The sequence below is a fragment of the Antedon mediterranea genome, chromosome 8, assembly GCF_964355755.1.
Source record: "Antedon mediterranea chromosome 8, ecAntMedi1.1, whole genome shotgun sequence".
NCBI lineage: Eukaryota > Metazoa > Echinodermata > Crinoidea > Comatulida > Antedonidae > Antedon > Antedon mediterranea.
In genome coordinates, this window is record NC_092677.1 from 28457951 (window position 1) to 28476898 (window position 18948).

The following is an 18948-nucleotide window of genomic DNA, read 5'->3' on the forward strand; positions in this document are numbered from 1 at the left end:
TACACTTTATATTGTTAGGCTGCGATTGTGTAATTTGTTTTTACTGTATTTGTGTTACATGGAGGTTTACCCATGGAGTAAATTCTTTACTCCATACCATGGTTTTGGTTTACCTCGGGTTTACCTCCATGCAATACTTCTATGGAATGAGTTGGCGTAATTACGTGCCAGACTAGAGCTTGAGTTGACGCGAATTGGTTGGGCTCGAGTTGGAACGCATGTAGAATTGTCAGATGAAAAAAACAGTAATCAACCGTTTGGTGTTTACTAGCTAGGCCTAACTAGGGTAATAGGCTTAATAAATAAAGGTTTTTTCCAGTTATTTTTTATTCGAAATATGGACCATGTAGGGGCGAGCCAGGCTAGCTAATTTTCCAAAGTTTCCAGTAGTAGTAGTTTAGAGAGGTCTCTATTTATAGCTTAGTACTGTAGGCTAGCTTAGCTAGCTAGCTAGTAGGCTAGCTAGAAAGGAGGACTTGCTGGCTGGCCCCTCTTACGACGTGTATTGCAGTTTCGCACCCACCTTATTTATCGACACCAACTAACTGGATTGGATAACACACATTTTTAGAAAGGTCTTTTTATGAATGACAATCAGAATCACATAAAAAGTAAATAAATAAATAACCCTAAATAAATTCTTAATTAACTTAATAATATAAATTGTAATTGATGATTTTACTAGCTACTGCTAGAGCCTCATACTGGCTATATAGCCTATGGCTTTATGCTAGCTAAAAGACGTGTGTTTCTCGCACACTAACTAACTAACCCAAACATCATGAGTGGTACAATGTTTTTGTTTCTATGCAGAGCCAGAGCCAAAAAAGCGCCAACTAGGCCTACAGAACAGCTCTCATTCTAATTCCAGTATGGATGAACAACCTGTACATTGTTTAGAAGGCCTGTTGGTGTCAAACCAATCAAGTGGTTTATTCATTAAAAAATCAACTTTTAAACCACCATTACCCAGCAAATCAAGACTTGGACTTGATACTTTAGCTGCCTGTAAGCGAATTAAAACTGAAGATAAGTTGAAAGATGGTAAAAAATCAATCAGAAGAAGTGATAGTGACCATTATGAACAGGATAACAAAAATCTGCCTACATCAGTTGTGAAGAGGTTTGATAAATTTATTTTTCCTCATATTTATCTCGTTTTTTTGCTCAACAGAGATCAAAACTTACTTGAGAATCTTGTAAATAAGTTATTATGGAGTTAGGACATGATATGTGAATATATTGATTTTAGGCATTATCGTTCAGCACATATTGAAACGCCATCACACACTGGTGGAGTGAGTGAAGAAGCAATAGAAAAGAAGCGTATGAGAGATGATAGGAAACGAGGAGGAGTGTATGCATCATCAAAAAATGAAAGGAAGGATAAAAGGAAAATGGGTAATTATACAATACTAGCAATTATACCCGCCCCAGGGCGGGTTTCAAAATTAATTTAAAGCCTTCTCAGTACATAACCCCCGACTCCAGTATCTCCCTATACTCACCAACCCCCACCCCTCTTCAACAACACCCACCCCTCTTCAATAACACCCCACACCCCTCTTCAATAACACCCCACACCCCTCTTCAATAACAACCCACACTCTTTCTTTCTCTTCTTCCCACGACAAATTCAATTTAACTGTAGCTTCAAAATGAGAGGGGTATACATAGCTATGATATGCCTATGGTTTAAGTACGTTGTAAACTGTGTAAATGAATAGGTGTCATATTGGCTGATAATTAAAATATCTAATTTTGGTATTGCGGCCCCCCCAGCCTTCTTTCTCCTCTAACCATCCCAGCCACAATTAACTAACCTTAACTCTATCCCAGAACAGTTCAAATGTAGTAACTTTTCCTAGTACAATTCCAATCATATACTTCATTACGCTCCCCTCCTCCCTCCCAACACACCCCAGATATTGGGTGATGTGTTTAGACGGTTCCAGTACTAATAATTTTAGCCATCACTCTCAACCCATAATCCCTCAGTGGCAGTTTTCAAATGTAGTTTAAAACATTCCCAGTTCAGTTTCAGTCATGGTGATAGGCTTACATCCCCACCCTAAACTCCCAGCCCCTTCCCAGTGATAATTAAAATAATAACAATTTCCTACCACAGTTCTGGTCAATTTGATATAATAATATAATATTTATAATAATATTTATTCGGCAAAAGTTCATAAAGTACATTTTACAATTCATCTTGCCAGGAGCAAGTAATAGGCATGAGCCCAAACAGAAAACTGCTCTTACTCCATCATTACTTATAAAATACAAAAATAACAAAACTAAGTAGCACAAATTAAGTCAAAATAAAACAAAACAAAGTAATAATGAGATACACCAATTAAAAATAAGCTGCATTAAATAAACAATATAAACAATTACAACTTAATATTTTGAGATCAAATGTTTGATGAGTTGGGCTTAAAAGTCTGAAATTGTAGCACATTGTTTAATTTCATTGGGAAGTTGCTCCCATAATCTAGGGAAAATAACAAACGATGAATTTAAAAATGTATTGGTCTTTGCCTTCCAATGTATTAACCGCCCTTCACACCTCTCACTTGATCTCACAAACTCATTAAAGGATGATGGACAGAGGCCATGCATTATTTTAAAACCTAATGTGAGTCTATACACTTTAAATATATCTTCAATACTTAAAATATTTAGGTTCTTTAGCCTACCATCCCTAGCCTAAGCAAAATCCGCACTATCCCCTGAACCCCAACTCTCACACCCTATCTCCCAACCCCCTCTCCCACTAAATCCCCGGACTTTTTGAAATGTAGTTTAAAACCATCCCGGTACAATGGCGATTATTTTGATACCCCATATGTATGGTTACATGCAGAAACAGAAATTTGTATAACGAACAAACATCGAAAGTGGGAAAAAGTGGTCCATTTTCACCACATTTTGGCCCCTCACTTGCATCCTAGATGGCGGATGATGTTGAAATATAGTTTAGAACATTCCCAGTACAATTGCGGTCATTTTGATACCCGATATATGTTAGGTTACGTGCAGTAACAAAAATTTGTTTAATGAACAAACAAACATACAGACAGACAAACTCTCTCACTTATAATATAGATATAGATTACATTTGTTAGTTGACATACACATTATAATTATTGGAAATACAAATTTATATTTAAAGACACTAGACACCTACAATTTGTTATGTTTTGTAAAAATAATGGTATATTACTTTAAAAACATTAAAACAGGTCATTCCTTGTCTTAAATGTAGGTTGTATGGTTATTCATGATAAAAAAGACAGAAACAATGCACTACCTCTACTCGTCGAATGCCCTCTCGTGGACGGTCTTAGGCCTAGCTTAGCTAATTGTCTTTCCTTTTTGGCAGAATCCGTTAATACAAATTGTGGAGACCTGGTATTTTCACTGAAAATTATACAGGTCCATGTAGTATTTATTTTTACATAAAATGTAGTTTGTGACCTTAAATTATTTATACAAAACTTTTATACTTTAGAAGAAGACAGATATCGACGAACAGAAAAAGAATATAAGGGAAAACATTACCGCTCCAAAAGTAGAAGCAAAAAAGATAGTGAAAGAAGTGAAGGATATAGTCATAGAAGTGAGAGGTACAGCCACAGAAATGAAGAATATAATGAAAGAGATGAAATTGCAACTCCACGCATGTCTAGAGGTATTTGTAAATTAATATGAACGGTAATAAAATAAAGTTGTAATTGGTGTAGGTTATGTTATTTCTTCAAACTCAAGTGTTCTCACAAAGTTTGACTAAGATGTCACATTTGTTATCGAACAATTAATACGTTATTCTGATAAAAATGACAAAAAGAACGAAGGAGATACCAGATAGAAGGAGGATTGAATCCTCCACCACTCTAAGTAATATATTGTAATTGTATGGATGAATAAATATTAAGGAACAATTACAGTTAATTGAATCACATTGTGAATAAAGGTGTATGTTATTAGGTATTGTAACACCATCAAGAACAAGTTGGGAAGATGAAGATGATGTTACTCGCAAAGCCTCAGATTGGGATTTTCCAACACCTGAAAGAAGCAAAGGAGATTTTGACACACCACGATCAGAGAGGCGTAGGGATCAAAGGAGCAAGGGAGAGTTCGACTGGCCACGATCAGAGAGGCGTAGAGAAGATAAAAAAGGCAATAAAAGATCGGACAATAAAAAAAGGTTTTCATCATTTTTAATTTGATCCTATTTTTATTAAAACATTTTTTTTAATTGCTTATTATTTAACTTGTGTTTACGAAAAAGTGTGTCATCATTTTCTCTTTATCTTGAAATTTTAAATTGTAAAATTGTATACCAGATATACCCAATTTTATCAAGAAATTAATCCAGTTTATTAAGGTTTATTAAATAAATTAAGTTTACAGTTTCACATATTGAAAATGGTGCATTATGTTATCTTGCAGACATCTTGTTGAGTCTGATACACCCCTGTTGACGCCAAGTTACAAGTACAATTCATGGGCTGATAACCGAAAGAAATCAGGATTAACACCATACAGTAAAGGTATGTATCACAGAGTTTATCTTAATATAATATTTTATTGTTCATAATGTTATCTAAGTTTGTTACTATATTGCATATATATATATATATGGACACTGTTCCCCAGTTGTTAATAAAGAATAAGAAATAATAATATTTGTAATTATATTATAGGTAAACCATTGTAATTATATTATAGGTAAACCATTGTAATTATATTATAGGTAAACCATTGTAATTATATTATAGGTAAACCATTGTAATTATATTATAGGTAAACCATTGTAATTATATTATAGGTAAACCATTGTAATTATATTATAGGTAAACCATTGTAATTATATTATAGGTAAACCATTGTAATTATATTATAGGTAAACCATTGTAATTATATTATAGGTAAACCATTGTAATTATATTATAGGTAAACCATTGTAATTATATTATAGGTAAACCATTGTAATTATATTATAGGTAAACCATTGTAATTATATTATAGGTAAACCATTGTAATTATATTATAGGTAAACCATTGTAATTATATTATAGGTAAACCATTGTAATTATATTATAGGTAAACCATTGTAATTATATTATAGGTAAACCATTGTAATTATATTATAGGTAAACCATTGTAATTATATTATAGGTAAACCATTGTAATTATATTATAGGTAAACCATTGTAATTATATTATAGGTAAACCATTGTAATTATATTATAGGTAAACCATTGTAATTATATTATAGGTAAACCATTGTAATTATATTATAGGTAAACCATTGTAATTATATTATAGGTAAACCATTGTAATTATATTATAGGTAAACCATTGTAATTATATTATAGGTAAACCATTGTAATTATATTATAGGTAAACCATTGTAATTATATTATAGGTAAACCATTGTAATTATATTATAGGTAAACCATTGTAATTATATTATAGGTAAACCATTGTAATTATATTATAGGTAAACCATTGTAATTATATTATAGGTAAACCATTGTAATTATATTATAGGTAAACCATTGTAATTATATTATAGGTAAACCATTGTAATTATATTATAGGTAAACCATTGTAATTATATTATAGGTAAACCATTGTAATTATATTATAGGTAAACCATTGTAATTATATTATAGGTAAACCATTGACTAGTGAAAGCTATTTTGTTGACTCCTTTTTTTTCAATAAAAAATATAATTTAGTGGACATCTGTGTAGAGAATGCTGGGAAATATCAGACATAAGAACAATCTTCTTTAGGTCCTCTTTTGGCCAAGTCTTTCGTAAACACTGTACATATAGTGCACATTAAAGAACTTAATACAGTACACTATTAGAAAAGAGTAGGGGATTGTCTCTGTGACCAATGTTTTTTACCCAAACATTGACCAAACTAACTAAGGTACAGGCAGTGTTTAATCCCTAACCCTTACAATAATAATAATAATATAGATAGTGCACTAATTAGGAACATTATTATTTTTTTTAATTATAAATGTTGTCTCTTCTGGAACTCTATTCGCTTTTGTATATTATAACCTTTATATTTCATCTTATATATATTTTTGTTTTTCTTTCATTTTAGGGCACCACTGGTTGTAAAAGCTGTTTGGCTTGTTTTGTGGTTGTCCCTGTTTCATTTCTTTGTTTTACAATGTTACAATTTTACTTTATTGTGTCGTGCTTGAAATGAAATAAAATAAATTTCTGTAACGCTCAAGAGTTCTCAATGCGTTTAAAAAAATTAAATTAAAAAAAAATAAAATTCAATATACAATATGAAAGAATAGAAATGTTGATCTATGAGAAAAATTTATATTCATTCATCAGTGGAAAATTACTTCCATTTATTGTCATATGCATATAAAATATACATAGAAATAGAAATTATGTTTAAACATTAACATTTCAGATGATGATTTTAAAAAAGCAGACAAATTTGAATGGGCGGAAGAACAAAAGGTTGGTTAAATGACATCATAATTGTTATACATAAAGATGTAACTTATTTGTTTACTATATTGCTCCACTCCTCACTCTTTATAGAGACTTGATAGGCAATGGTATGGTATGGATGAAGGTATGGATGATACCAATAATCCATTTGCATCTTTACCTGAAGAGTATGTTCAAAAGAAAGAGAGTGAAATGCAAAAACATGCTACAAAGAGGATGTCTGAAAGACAAAGACAAATCAATAAGGTATCTTGTATTCAATATTCATACAGTAATCAACTTTATTTAGTCATCTTATTTAGATTTTTACAATTTCATTAATTGATTAAATATAGGAATCAAGTCTAGGAATACATTGATACCTTTACAAACAAATAATAATATAGGTATGTGAACAGTTTTATTTTTTATTTAAAGGATGTAGAGAAATGGGAAACAAATCGAATGATCACCAGTGGTGTTGTACATCGTGTTCAATATGATGAAGATTTTGAAGAAGAAAATGTTAACAAGGTCCACCTCCTTGTACATAACATAGTACCTCCATTCTTAGATGGCAGAATTGTATTTACTAAGCAACCTGAACCAGTTGTACCACTTAAGGTAAGTAATGTATCCTATTTGTACAACAATTGATATTAAACAATAGTTCATACAGAGCTATATTGTTGTACCTTTTTAATCGTTTTATTGCCATTTCTATTTGTTATGTATTAATGTACAGTACTTACAACGTTTTTAGCCATGCGGCTACTTGTAATCTTTTTATACCTGAATAAATAAATAAAAAAAAAAAATAACATAATACTTGTTTAGTAGTTGGTATTTATTAAGAATTGTTTGCTATTTACATAACAATAGGATGGAACATCTGATATGGCTGTGATTTCTAGGAAAGGGTCAATGGCAGTAAGAAAACACAGAGAACAAAAAGAACGTAAAAAGGCCCAGCACAAAGACTGGGAGCTGGCTGGAACTAAACTAGGTAACATAATGGGTATTAAGAAAACCCAAGAACAAGATAAAGAAGGTGATGTGGATTACAAAACTAATCAAAAGTTTGCTGAACATATGAAAGACAAAACAGAGGCAGCAAGTGACTTTGCTAAACATAAATCACTGCGTCAACAACGGGAATATTTACCCATATTTGCTGTTAGACAAGAGCTTTTGAATATTATACGCGATAACAATGTTGTCATAATAGTTGGTGAAACAGGCTCTGGCAAAACCACACAATTAACTCAGGTGTGTAAACATTTATAATGTATTTAATTTTTGCTAGACATAATACCAAGATCAGGTAATTTAACTGATGCTTGCACCTTGAAAATAAGACTAAATACTATAATTACTTTTGTTAGTACCTACATGAGGATGGACATGGTAGATATGGGATGCTTGCACCTTGAAAATAAGACTAAATACTATAATTACTTTGTTAGTACCTACATGAGGATGGACATGGTAGATATGGGATGCTTGCACCTTGAAAATAAGCCTAAATACTATAATTACTTTGTTAGTACCTACATGAGGATGGACATGGTAGATATGGGATACTTGCACCTTGAAAATAAGCCTAAATACTATAATTACTTTTGTTAGTACCTACATGAGGATGGACATGGTAGATATGGGATGCTTGCACCTTGAAAATAAGACTAAATACTATAATTACTTTGTTAGTACCTACATGAGGATGGACATGGTAGATATGGGATACTTGCACCTTGAAAATAAGCCTAAATACTATAATTACTTTTGTTAGTACCTACATGAGGATGGACATGGTAGATATGGGATGCTTGCACCTTGAAAATAAGACTAAATACTATAATTACTTTGTTAGTACCTACATGAGGATGGACATGGTAGATATGGGATGCTTGCACCTTGAAAATAAGCCTAAATACTATAATTACTTTTGTTAGTACCTACATGAGGATGGACATGGTAGATATGGGATGCTTGCACCTTGAAAATAAGACTAAATACTATAATTACTTTGTTAGTACCTACATGAGGATGGACATGGTAGATATGGGATGCTTGCACCTTGAAAATAAGACTAAATACTATAATTACTTTTGTTAGTACCTACATGAGGATGGACATGGTAGATATGGGATGCTTGCACCTTGAAAATAAGACTAAATACTATAATTACTTTTGTTAGTACCTACATGAGGATGGACATGGTAGATATGGGATGCTTGCACCTTGAAAATAAGACTAAATACTATAATTACTTTTGTTAGTACCTACATGAGGATGGACATGGTAGATATGGGATGCTTGCACCTTGAAAATAAGACTAAATACTATAATTACTTTTGTTAGTACCTACATGAGGATGGACATGGTAGATATGGGATGCTTGCACCTTGAAAATAAGACTAAATACTATAATTACTTTGTTAGTACCTACATGAGGATGGACATGGTAGATATGGGATGCTTGCACCTTGAAAATAAGACTAAATACTATAATTACTTTGTTAGTACCTACATGAGGATGGACATGGTAGATATGGGATGCTTGCACCTTGACAATAAGACTAAATACTATAATTACTTTGTTAGTACCTACATGAGGATGGACATGGTAGATATGGGATGCTTGCACCTTGACAATAAGACTAAATACTATAATTACTTTGTTAGTACCTACATGAGGATGGACATGGTAGATATGGGATGCTTGCACCTTGACAATAAGACTAAATACTATAATTACTTTTGTTAGTACCTACATGAGGATGGATATAGTAGATATGGGATGCTTGCACCTTGACAATAAGACTAAATACTATAATTACTTTTGTTAGTACCTACATGAGGATGGATATAGTAGATATGGGATGCTTGCACCTTGAAAATAAGACTAAATACTATAATTACTTTTGTTAGTACCTACATGAGGATGGACATGGTAGATATGGGATGCTTGCACCTTGACAATAAGACTAAATACTATAATTACTTTTGTTAGTACCTACATGAGGATGGACATGGTAGATATGGGATGCTTGCACCTTGAAAATAAGACTAAATACTATAATTACTTTGTTAGTACCTACATGAGGATGGACATGGTAGATATGGGATGCTTGCACCTTGAAAATAAGACTAAATACTATAATTACTTTTGTTAGTACCTACATGAGGATGGATATAGTAGATATGGGATGCTTGCACCTTGAAAATAAGACTAAATACTATAATTACTTTTGTTAGTACCTACATGAGGATGGACATGGTAGATATGGGATGCTTGCACCTTGAAAATAAGACTAAATACTATAATTACTTTTGTTAGTACCTACATGAGGATGGACATGGTAGATATGGGATGCTTGCACATTGACAATAAGACTAAATACTATAATTACTTTTGTTAGTACCTACATGAGGATGGACATGGTAGATATGGGATGCTTGCACCTTGAAAATAAGCCTAAATACTATAATTACTTTTGTTAGTACCTACATGAGGATGGACATGGTAGATATGGGATGCTTGCACCTTGAAAATAAGCCTAAATACTATAATTACTTTTGTTAGTACCTACATGAGGATGGACATGGTAGATATGGGATGCTTGCACCTTGAAAATAAGCCTAAATACTATAATTACTTTTGTTAGTACCTACATGAGGATGGATATAGTAGATATGGGATGATAGGATGCACACAACCTAGGCGTGTTGCTGCCATGTCGGTTGCCAAACGTGTCAGTGAAGAGATGGGTGTACCTTTAGGGGATGAAGTTGGTTATGCGATACGTTTTGAAGATGTAACCAATGAGGTACTTATAATATATATAATATGCTCTCTCAATACATATTTACAGGAATATTATTAAATTCTATTCTTGATAATAAAAACAATTTTTTTTTTATATTTCTGAGTAGAAGACCTTAATCAAATATATGACAGATGGTATACTTCTGCGTGAATCCTTACGAGAGTCGGATTTAGATCACTACACTGCTATTATTATGGATGAAGCACATGAACGTTCTTTGAATACAGATGTTTTGTTTGGATTATTAAGAGATGTGAGTATCAATGTGTATTTTAAGCACATGGTTATCCCTTGAAATTCTTGAAATATATCTTGTCGTGCCTTCCATTCTTTTTGTAGGTTGTTGCCCGAAGACATGATTTGAAGTTAATAGTTACTTCCGCAACTATGGATTCACAAAAGTTTGCAAACTTTTTTGGAAATGTTCCTGTCTTTGAAGTAAGTTTCATGCTTTTTAGAACTGAATTTCTTATATTTCATATTTAATATGCAATCATATTCCTATCCCTTTACAATTGGTGGTGATCCCTGAAGAGTGTGGAACATGAAAGGGAATCATTTCTAACCACTCACAATCGGTCAAGAAGAAGCTTTAATTTATATTAACATCATTGAAACAGTGTCCTAGTTACAATATTCCACTTTATGTTATTAGATACCAGGTCGAAGGTCAAGAAGAAGCTTTAATTTATATTAACATCATTAAAACAGTGTCCTAGTTACAATATTCCACTTTATGTTATTAGATACCAGATCGAAGGTCAAGAAGAAGCTTTAATTTATATTAACATCATTGAAACAGTCCTAGTTACAATATTCCACTTTATGTTATTAGATACCAGATCGAAGGTCAAGAAGAAGCTTTAATTTATATTAACATCATTGAAACAGTGTCCTAGTTACAATATTCCACTTTATGTTATTAGATACCAGGTCGAACTTTTCCTGTTGATGTTCTGTTTAGTAAAAATGTAGTGGAAGATTACGTAGATTCTGCAGTAAAACAAGCCCTTCAGATACATTTGACAGGTAGCCATGGGGACATGCTTATATTCATGCCAGGACAAGAAGACATTGAAGTAACATGTGATCTTATATCAGGTAGAATACCAACTCTCATTGTGACCCATTTTTTTAAATACAGTATAACAAATATTTTTGCTTCTTGACCTGATCAACAATATCATCTTCCTGATTTACTCTTAATTAAAGTGTCAGGCTAGTGTTAACTAGAAACACTGTATTTAGAGAGCTTGCTTATAATATATGGTTGGTTGGTTGGTTGAATATGATATTTTGACTTGGGGAAGTAGATGATGCCCCACAATTGGCAAGAAAACCAGTTGTGGGGCATTTAGAGAGCTTGCTTATATGGTTGAATATGATATGCTAATCAATATGCTATCTTTTAGATCGACTTGGGGAACTAGATGATGCCCCACAATTGGTTATCTTGCCAATTGTCGGGCATCATTTAGAGAGCTTACTTATGTGGTTGAATATGATATGCTAATCAATATGCTATCTTTTAGAGCGACTTGGGGAACTAGATGATGCCCCACAATTGGCTATCTTGCTAATTGTTGGGCATCATTTAGAGAGCTTACTTATGTGGTTGAATATGATATGCTAATCAATATGCTATCTTTTAGAGCGACTTGGGGAACTAGATGATGCCCCACAATTGGTTATCTTGCCAATTTTCGGGCATCATTTAGAGAGCTTGCTTATATGGTTGAATATGATATGCTAATCAATATGCTATCTTTTAGAGCGACTTGGGGAACTAGATGATGCCCCACAATTGGCAAGATAACCAATTGTGGGGAATTTAGAGAGCTTGCTTATATGGTTGAATATGATATGCTAATCAATATGCTATCTTTTAGAGCGACTTGGGGAACTAGATGATGCCCCACAATTGGCAAGATAACCAATTGTGGGGCAGCATTTAGAGAGCTTGCTTATATGGTTGAATATGATTCGCTAATCAATATGCTATCTTTTAGAGCGACTTGGGGAACTAGATGATGCCCCACAATTGGTTATCTTGCCAATTGTCGGGCATCATTTAGAGAGCTTGCTTATATGGTTGAATATGATATTTTGACTTGGGGAAGTAGATGATGCCCCACAATTGGCAAGATAACCAATTGTGGGGCATTTAGAGAGCTTGCTTATATGGTTGAATATGATATGCTAATCAATATGCTATCTTTTAGAGCGACTTGGGGAACTAGATGATGCCCCACAATTGGTTATCTTGCCAATTGTCGGGCATCATTTAGAGAGCTTGCTTATATGGTTGAATATGATATGCTAATCAATATGCTATCTTTTAGAGCGACTTGGGGAAGTAGATGATGCCCCACAATTGGCAAGATAACCAATTGTGGGGCATTTAGAGAGCTTGCTTATATGGTTGAATATGATTCGCTAATCAATATGCTATCTTTTAGAGTGACTTGGGGAACTAGATGATGCCCCACAATTGGTTATCTTGCCAATTGTCGGGCATCATTTAGAGAGCTTACTTATGTGGTTGAATATGATATGCTAATCAATATGCTATCTTTTAGAGCGACTTGGGGAACTAGATGATGCCCCACAATTGATTATCTTGCCAATTGTCGGGCATCATTTAGAGAGCTTGCTTATATGGTTGAATATGATATGCTAATCAATATGCTATTTTTTAGAGCGACTTGGGGAACTAGATGATGCCCCACAATTGGCTATCTTGCCAATTTATTCTCAACTTCCATCTGATCTTCAAGCAAAGATATTTCAAAAAGCTCCAGGTGATGTCAGAAAATGTATTGTTGCAACCAATATTGCTGAGACTTCACTTACAGGTAAAAGTATTCATTGATTCATTACATTTTATTGCAACCAATATTGCTGAGACTTCACTTACAGGTAAAAGTATTCATTGATTCATTACATTTTATTCCAACCAATATTGCTGAGACTTCACTTACAGGTAAAAGTATTCATTGATTCATTACATTTTATTGCAACCAATACTGCTGAGACTTCACTTTCAGGTAAAAGTATTCATTGATTCATTACATTTTATTGCAACCAATATTGCTGAGACTTCACTTACAGGTAAAAATATTCATTGATTCATTACATTTTATTGCAACCAATACTGCTGAGACTTCACTTACATGTAAAATTATTCATTGATTCATTACATTTTATTGCACACAATTTCATCACTCTTCAATCAATGCATGCTCAGTAAGAAACTATTTAGTATTAAATTATACATTCCTGGTACTAAAGTGCCCTATTATCCATCTATTCATTGACAAAACCCCCATTTATAAGGAATGGCAACATATAATGTACAAGCCTACAAATCCATCTATTCATTGACAAAACCCCCATTTATAAGGAATGGCAACATATAATGTACAAGCCTACAAAATAAAGCAGCCACACCCTGTATATTTATTACAATTAGTTTACTTTTATTTTAGTTGATGGTATCATGTTTGTGGTTGATTCAGGATTTTGTAAGCTTAAAGTTTATAATCCTAGAATCGGTATGGATGCCCTTCAAATATATCCAATCAGTCAAGCAAATGCTAGACAACGATCTGGAAGAGCTGGCAGGACTGGACCAGGGTAAATTAATTTCACTCATTTTTTACACTTACACTGCATTCTATTCTTTGTGTTCAGTTATCGTCTTTACACTTTACTGCATTCTTTTCTTTGTGTTCAGTTATCGTCTTTACACTTTACTACATTCTTTTCTTTGTGTTCAGTTATTGTCTTTACACTTTACTACATTCTTTTCTTTGTGTTCAGTTATCGTCTTTACACTTTACTGCATTCTTTTCTTTGTGTTCAGTTATCGTCTTTACACTTTACTACATTCTTTTCTTTGTGTTCAGTTATCGTCTTTACACTTTACTGCATTCTTTTCTTTGTGTTCAGTTATCGTCTTTACACTTTACTGCATTCTTTTCTTTGTGTTCAGTTATCGTCCTTACACTTTACTGCATTCTTTTCTTTGTGTTCAGTTATCATCTTTACACTTTACTACATTCTTTTCTTTGTGTTCAGTTATCGTCTTTACACTTTACTACATTCTTTTCTTTGTGTTCAGTTATCGTCTTTACACTTTACTTCATTCTTTTCTTTGTGTTCAGTTATCGTCTTTACACTTTACTGCATTCTTTTCTTTGTGTTCAGTTATCGTCCTTACACTTTACTGCATTCTTTTCTTTGTGTTCAGTTATCGTCTTTACACTTTACTGCATTCTTTTCTTTGTGTTCAGTTATCGTCTTTACACTTTACTGCATTCTTTTCTTTGTGTTCAGTTATCGTCTTTACACTTTACTGCATTCTTTTCTTTGTGTTCAGTTATCGTCTTTACACTTTACTTCATTCTTTTCTTTGTGTTCAGTTATCGTCTTTACACTTTACTGCATTCTTTTCTTTGTGTTCAGTTATCGTCTTTACACTTTACTGCATTCTTTTCTTTGTGTTCAGTTATCGTCCTTACACTTTACTGCATTCTTTTCTTTGTGTTCAGTTATCGTCCTTACACTTTACTACATTCTTTTCTTTGTGTTCAGTTATCGTCCTTACACTTTACTGCATTCTTTTCTTTGTGTTCAGTTATCGTCTTTACACTTTACTGCATTCTTTTCTTTGTGTTCAGTTATCGTCTTTACACTTTACTACATTCTTTTCTTTGTGTTCAGTTATCGTCCTTACACTTTACTACATTCTTTTCTTTGTGTTCAGTTATCGTCTTTACACTTTACTGCATTCTTTTCTTTGTGTTCAGTTATCGTCTTTACACTTTACTGCATTCTTTTCTTTGTGTTCAGTTATCGTCTTTACACTTTACTACATTCTTTTCTTTGTGTTCAGTTATCGTCTTTACACTTTACTTCATTCTTTTCTTTGTGTTCAGTTATCGTCTTTACACTTTACTGCATTCTTTTCTTTGTGTTCAGTTATCGTCCTTACACTTTACTTCATTCTTTTCTTTGTGTTCAGTTATCGTCCTTACACTTTACTGCATTCTTTTCTTTGTGTTCAGTTATCGTCCTTACACTTTACTGCATTCTTTTCTTTGTGTTCAGTTATCGTCTTTACACTTTACTGCATTCTTTTCTTTGTGTTCAGTTATCGTCCTTACACTTTACTGCATTCTTTTCTTTGTGTTCAGTTATCGTCTTTACACTTTACTTCATTCTTTTCTTTGTGTTCAGTTATCGTCCTTACACTTTACTGCATTCTTTTTTTTGTGTTCAGTTATCGTCCTTACACTTAACTTCATTCTTTTCTTTGTGTTCAGTTATCGTCTTTACGCTTTACTGCATTCTTTTCTTTGTGTTCAGTTATCGTCTTTACACTTTACTGCATTCTTTTCTTTGTGTTCAGTTATCGTCTTTACACTTTACTGCATTCTTTTCTTTGTGTTCAGTTATCGTCCTTACACTTTACTTCATTCTTTTCTTTGTGTTCAGTTATCGTCTTTACACTTTACTGCATTCTTTTCTTTGTGTTCAGTTATCGTCCTTACACTTTACTACATTCTTTTCTTTGTGTTCAGTTATCGTCTTTACACTTTACTACATTCGTTTCTTTGTGTTCAGTTATCGTCTTTACACTTCACTGCATTCTTTTCTTTGTGTTCAGTTATCGTCTTTACAATGCATTCTTTTCTTTTTAGGCAGTGTTATCGTCTTTACACTGAAACAGCATACAAAAAAGAACTCCTAAGAACAACTGTTCCAGAAATCCAAAGAACAAATTTAGCAAATGTTGTTTTGCTGTTGAAATCTTTAGGCGTTCAAGATCTTTTACAATTTCATTTCATGGACCCTCCACCACAAGTATGTAGATCTACTTTTCTGTAAATTAACTATTTTCTGTATTTTTTATAATGGTATTGCATTTTACATGTTTTGTATATGTTGAATTTTAACAATACTGTTATTTTCAGGACAATATGTTGAATTCAATGTATCAGCTATGGATTCTTGGTGCATTAGATAACACTGGTAATTTGACACAAATTGGTAGACAGATGGTTGAATTTCCACTTGATCCTGCACTTTCCAAGATGCTTATAGTAGCTTGTCAAATGGAATGTAGTGCTGAAGCCTTAGTAAGTTGTTTGTTTGTTAATGTTGAAATCATTTCAACAGTAGTTGGCACAATGTCTAAATATGTTATACTTTCTTTTAGATTATAGTTTCTATGCTGTCAGTTCCTTCAATTTTCTTTCGACCCAAAGGACGAGAAGAGGATAGTGATCAAGCAAGGGAGAAATTTGCAGTTCCAGAAAGTGATCATCTTACATACTTAAATGTTTACCAACAATGGAAGCAACACAGGTACTGTAAAGCATATTCATTTTACTTAAAACATAAAATTTCTTTTCAAAATGTATTGCAGTTAAACAAAATTTTTCAATATTTTTTTAGTTATTCATCAGGCTGGTGTAGTGACCATTTTATACATGTGAAAGCAATGCGTAAAGTTCGTGAAGTAAGACAACAGTTAAAAGATATCATGGATCAGCAACATATGGACCTAATATCATGTGGTACTGGCTGGGATATTATTAGAAAATGTATCTGTTCTGCATTCTTTCACCAAGCAGCCAAATTAAAGGTATACTATATATTGTTTGAAGGTTTGCATGGTGAAATCAAATGTTCATATAAAGTTTTCTTCCAACAAGTGAAGCAAGTATAAATTAAATATTGTTTGTTTGAAGGGAATTGGAGAGTATGCCAATGTTCGAACTGGTATGCCATGTCATTTACACCCAACAAGTGCTTTGTTTGGAATGGGATATACTCCTGATTACATCGTCTATCATGAATTGGTCATGACGTCCAAGGTAAATGCTTATTCTGTAAATATTGATTGTAGAATTTAGTCTATGTTATAATGGTATTAATTATATAATATGCAGCATTGTCTGATTACTACATGCTGCCTGCTTAAGAAGGAAATTGTCTGTTTAGGATGTGTCCGCACTAGGGTGTTTGCCTTATAGGTGTTGTCTACAATGGGAAATCATCTAATTCCTCCATATACTTTTCTTGAAAAGAAAGTGTTCTTTTATATAGATACCCCAACAATATGATTTCTTCATTATTTTAGATGTAATGTATAGATAATATTTCATTGTTAATAAATGTTAGGTTGCATGCTGATATAAACTGATTTATGTGATTATTGTAGGAATACATGCAGTGTGTGACATCTGTAGATGGACATTGGTTAGCAGAATTGGGTCCAATGTTCTACAGCGTTAAGGAAGCAGGCAAATCACGATCTGAGAATCGTAAAGAAGCCAAGGAAAATTTAGTAGATATGGAAGATCAAATGGCAGCTGCTTCAGAAGAGATTAAGACACGAAAAGAAGAAGAAGAATTTCAGAGAAAGTCTTCCATTAAACGGTAATTTATTTTAAGATATGAAATTCTATCTAAATATGTATGATAGATTAAAATACTCAAAGTACAATATTAGATCCTAATTAAGACTGCCAGGTGCCTGACATCTCATTTCATTCACAACCATAATGACAGTGGTGTAGGGCCTAAGTCTACATGTTATTATTTTCAGAATTTAGTATTATAAATCATTTAGTGATTGTTTTTGTGGATTGTTCTTAAATGCATCATAAAGGTACAGTATATTACTTCGTCCATGTGGCTAAAATATAAGTTTATAATATTTCTGCTTTTCCAGAATGCAAATATCTACACCAGGAAGAAAAGGTGTTGGTACGCCACAAAGAAAAAAAACCCCGTCTTCATTTGGTCTGTGAAAACTCGGTGATAAGTCTCACTTATGAATAATAACAATTTAAAATACAAAAACTACCAATTTAACTTTTATAATAAGCACAAATGAATTGTGGAAAAATCATGACCATTGAGGTCCATTGTTGAATTGTAGAGATGAATGAAGGGAATGATTTATTGGGTTACCACCTGTACATACTACACATGAACACAGGTAGTACTTAAATTGTATCTTCCAGAGAATGTTGGAATAATATACAGTAGTTAATGGCAAAATAAAACTTTTGGTTTGTTTGTTTGTGGTATTGCATAAAATCAATCAATTGCCAATGATCAAGGAATGTATTCTAATGTGGAAGGACCTCAGACTGATGTCTAACCATTAATGGACTAATGTAAAGGTCCATGGTTTAAAGTATCTAAAACCATCCTGTATTGGTATTTGGTTCCTCAACCTCAGACTGATGTCTAACCATTAATGGACTAATGTAAAGGTCCATGGTTTAAAGTATCTAAAACCATCCTGTATTGGTTATTTGGTTCCTCAACCTCAGACTGATGTCTAACCATTAATGGACTAATGTATAGGTCCATGGTCTAAAGTATCTAAACCATCCTGTGTGGGTATTTGGTTCCTCAACCTCAGACTGATGTCTAACCATTAATGGACTAATGTAAAGGTCCATGGTTTAAAGTATCTAAAACCATCCTGTATTGGTATTTGGTTCCTCAACCTCAGACTGATGTCTAACCATTAATGGACTAATGTAAAGGTCCATGGTTTAAAGTATCTAAAACCATCCTGTATTGGTATTTGGTTCCTCAACCTC

General features: G+C 33.0%; 1 protein-coding gene across 3 annotated transcripts; it reads left to right on the plus strand.

Moving 5' to 3' along the window:
- The first annotated feature begins 245 nt into the window (after positions 1-245).
- On the plus strand, positions 246-18479 carry LOC140057105 (pre-mRNA-splicing factor ATP-dependent RNA helicase PRP16-like). 3 transcript variants are annotated; one of them, XM_072102645.1, is made up of 23 exons: positions 246-308; positions 814-1123; positions 1253-1401; positions 3515-3694; positions 3991-4213; positions 4459-4559; positions 6463-6512; positions 6597-6752; positions 6924-7109; positions 7368-7754; positions 10157-10318; positions 10425-10571; positions 10658-10756; positions 11245-11419; positions 13018-13173; positions 13807-13954; positions 16024-16186; positions 16297-16461; positions 16542-16690; positions 16781-16970; positions 17077-17202; positions 17550-17767; positions 18063-18479. In XM_072102645.1, the coding sequence occupies exons 2-23, from the start codon at positions 873-875 to the stop codon at positions 18139-18141; spliced, it is 3660 nt and encodes a 1219-aa protein (XP_071958746.1). In that variant the 5' UTR covers positions 246-308; positions 814-872; the 3' UTR covers positions 18142-18479. The 3 variants fall into 3 exon arrangements, with proteins under 3 accessions (XP_071958746.1, XP_071958748.1, XP_071958747.1); XM_072102646.1 differs by having other exon boundaries at positions 267-286; XM_072102647.1 differs by lacking the exons at positions 17077-17202; positions 17550-17767; positions 18063-18479 and having other exon boundaries at positions 16591-16690; positions 16781-16917.
- Positions 18480-18948: the final 469 nt, after the last annotated feature.

Coding starts and splice junctions, on each gene's coding strand:
- LOC140057105 (XM_072102645.1), top strand. CDS start 873: ATGGATGAACAACCTGTACATTGTTTAGAAGGCCTGTTGGTGTCAAAC. Junction 13,955..16,023: donor GCTGGCAGGACTGGACCAGG/GTAAATTAATTT, acceptor TTTTCTTTTTAG/GCAGTGTTATCGTCTTTACA. Junction 17,768..18,062: donor AGAAAGTCTTCCATTAAACG/GTAATTTATTTT, acceptor CTGCTTTTCCAG/AATGCAAATATCTACACCAG.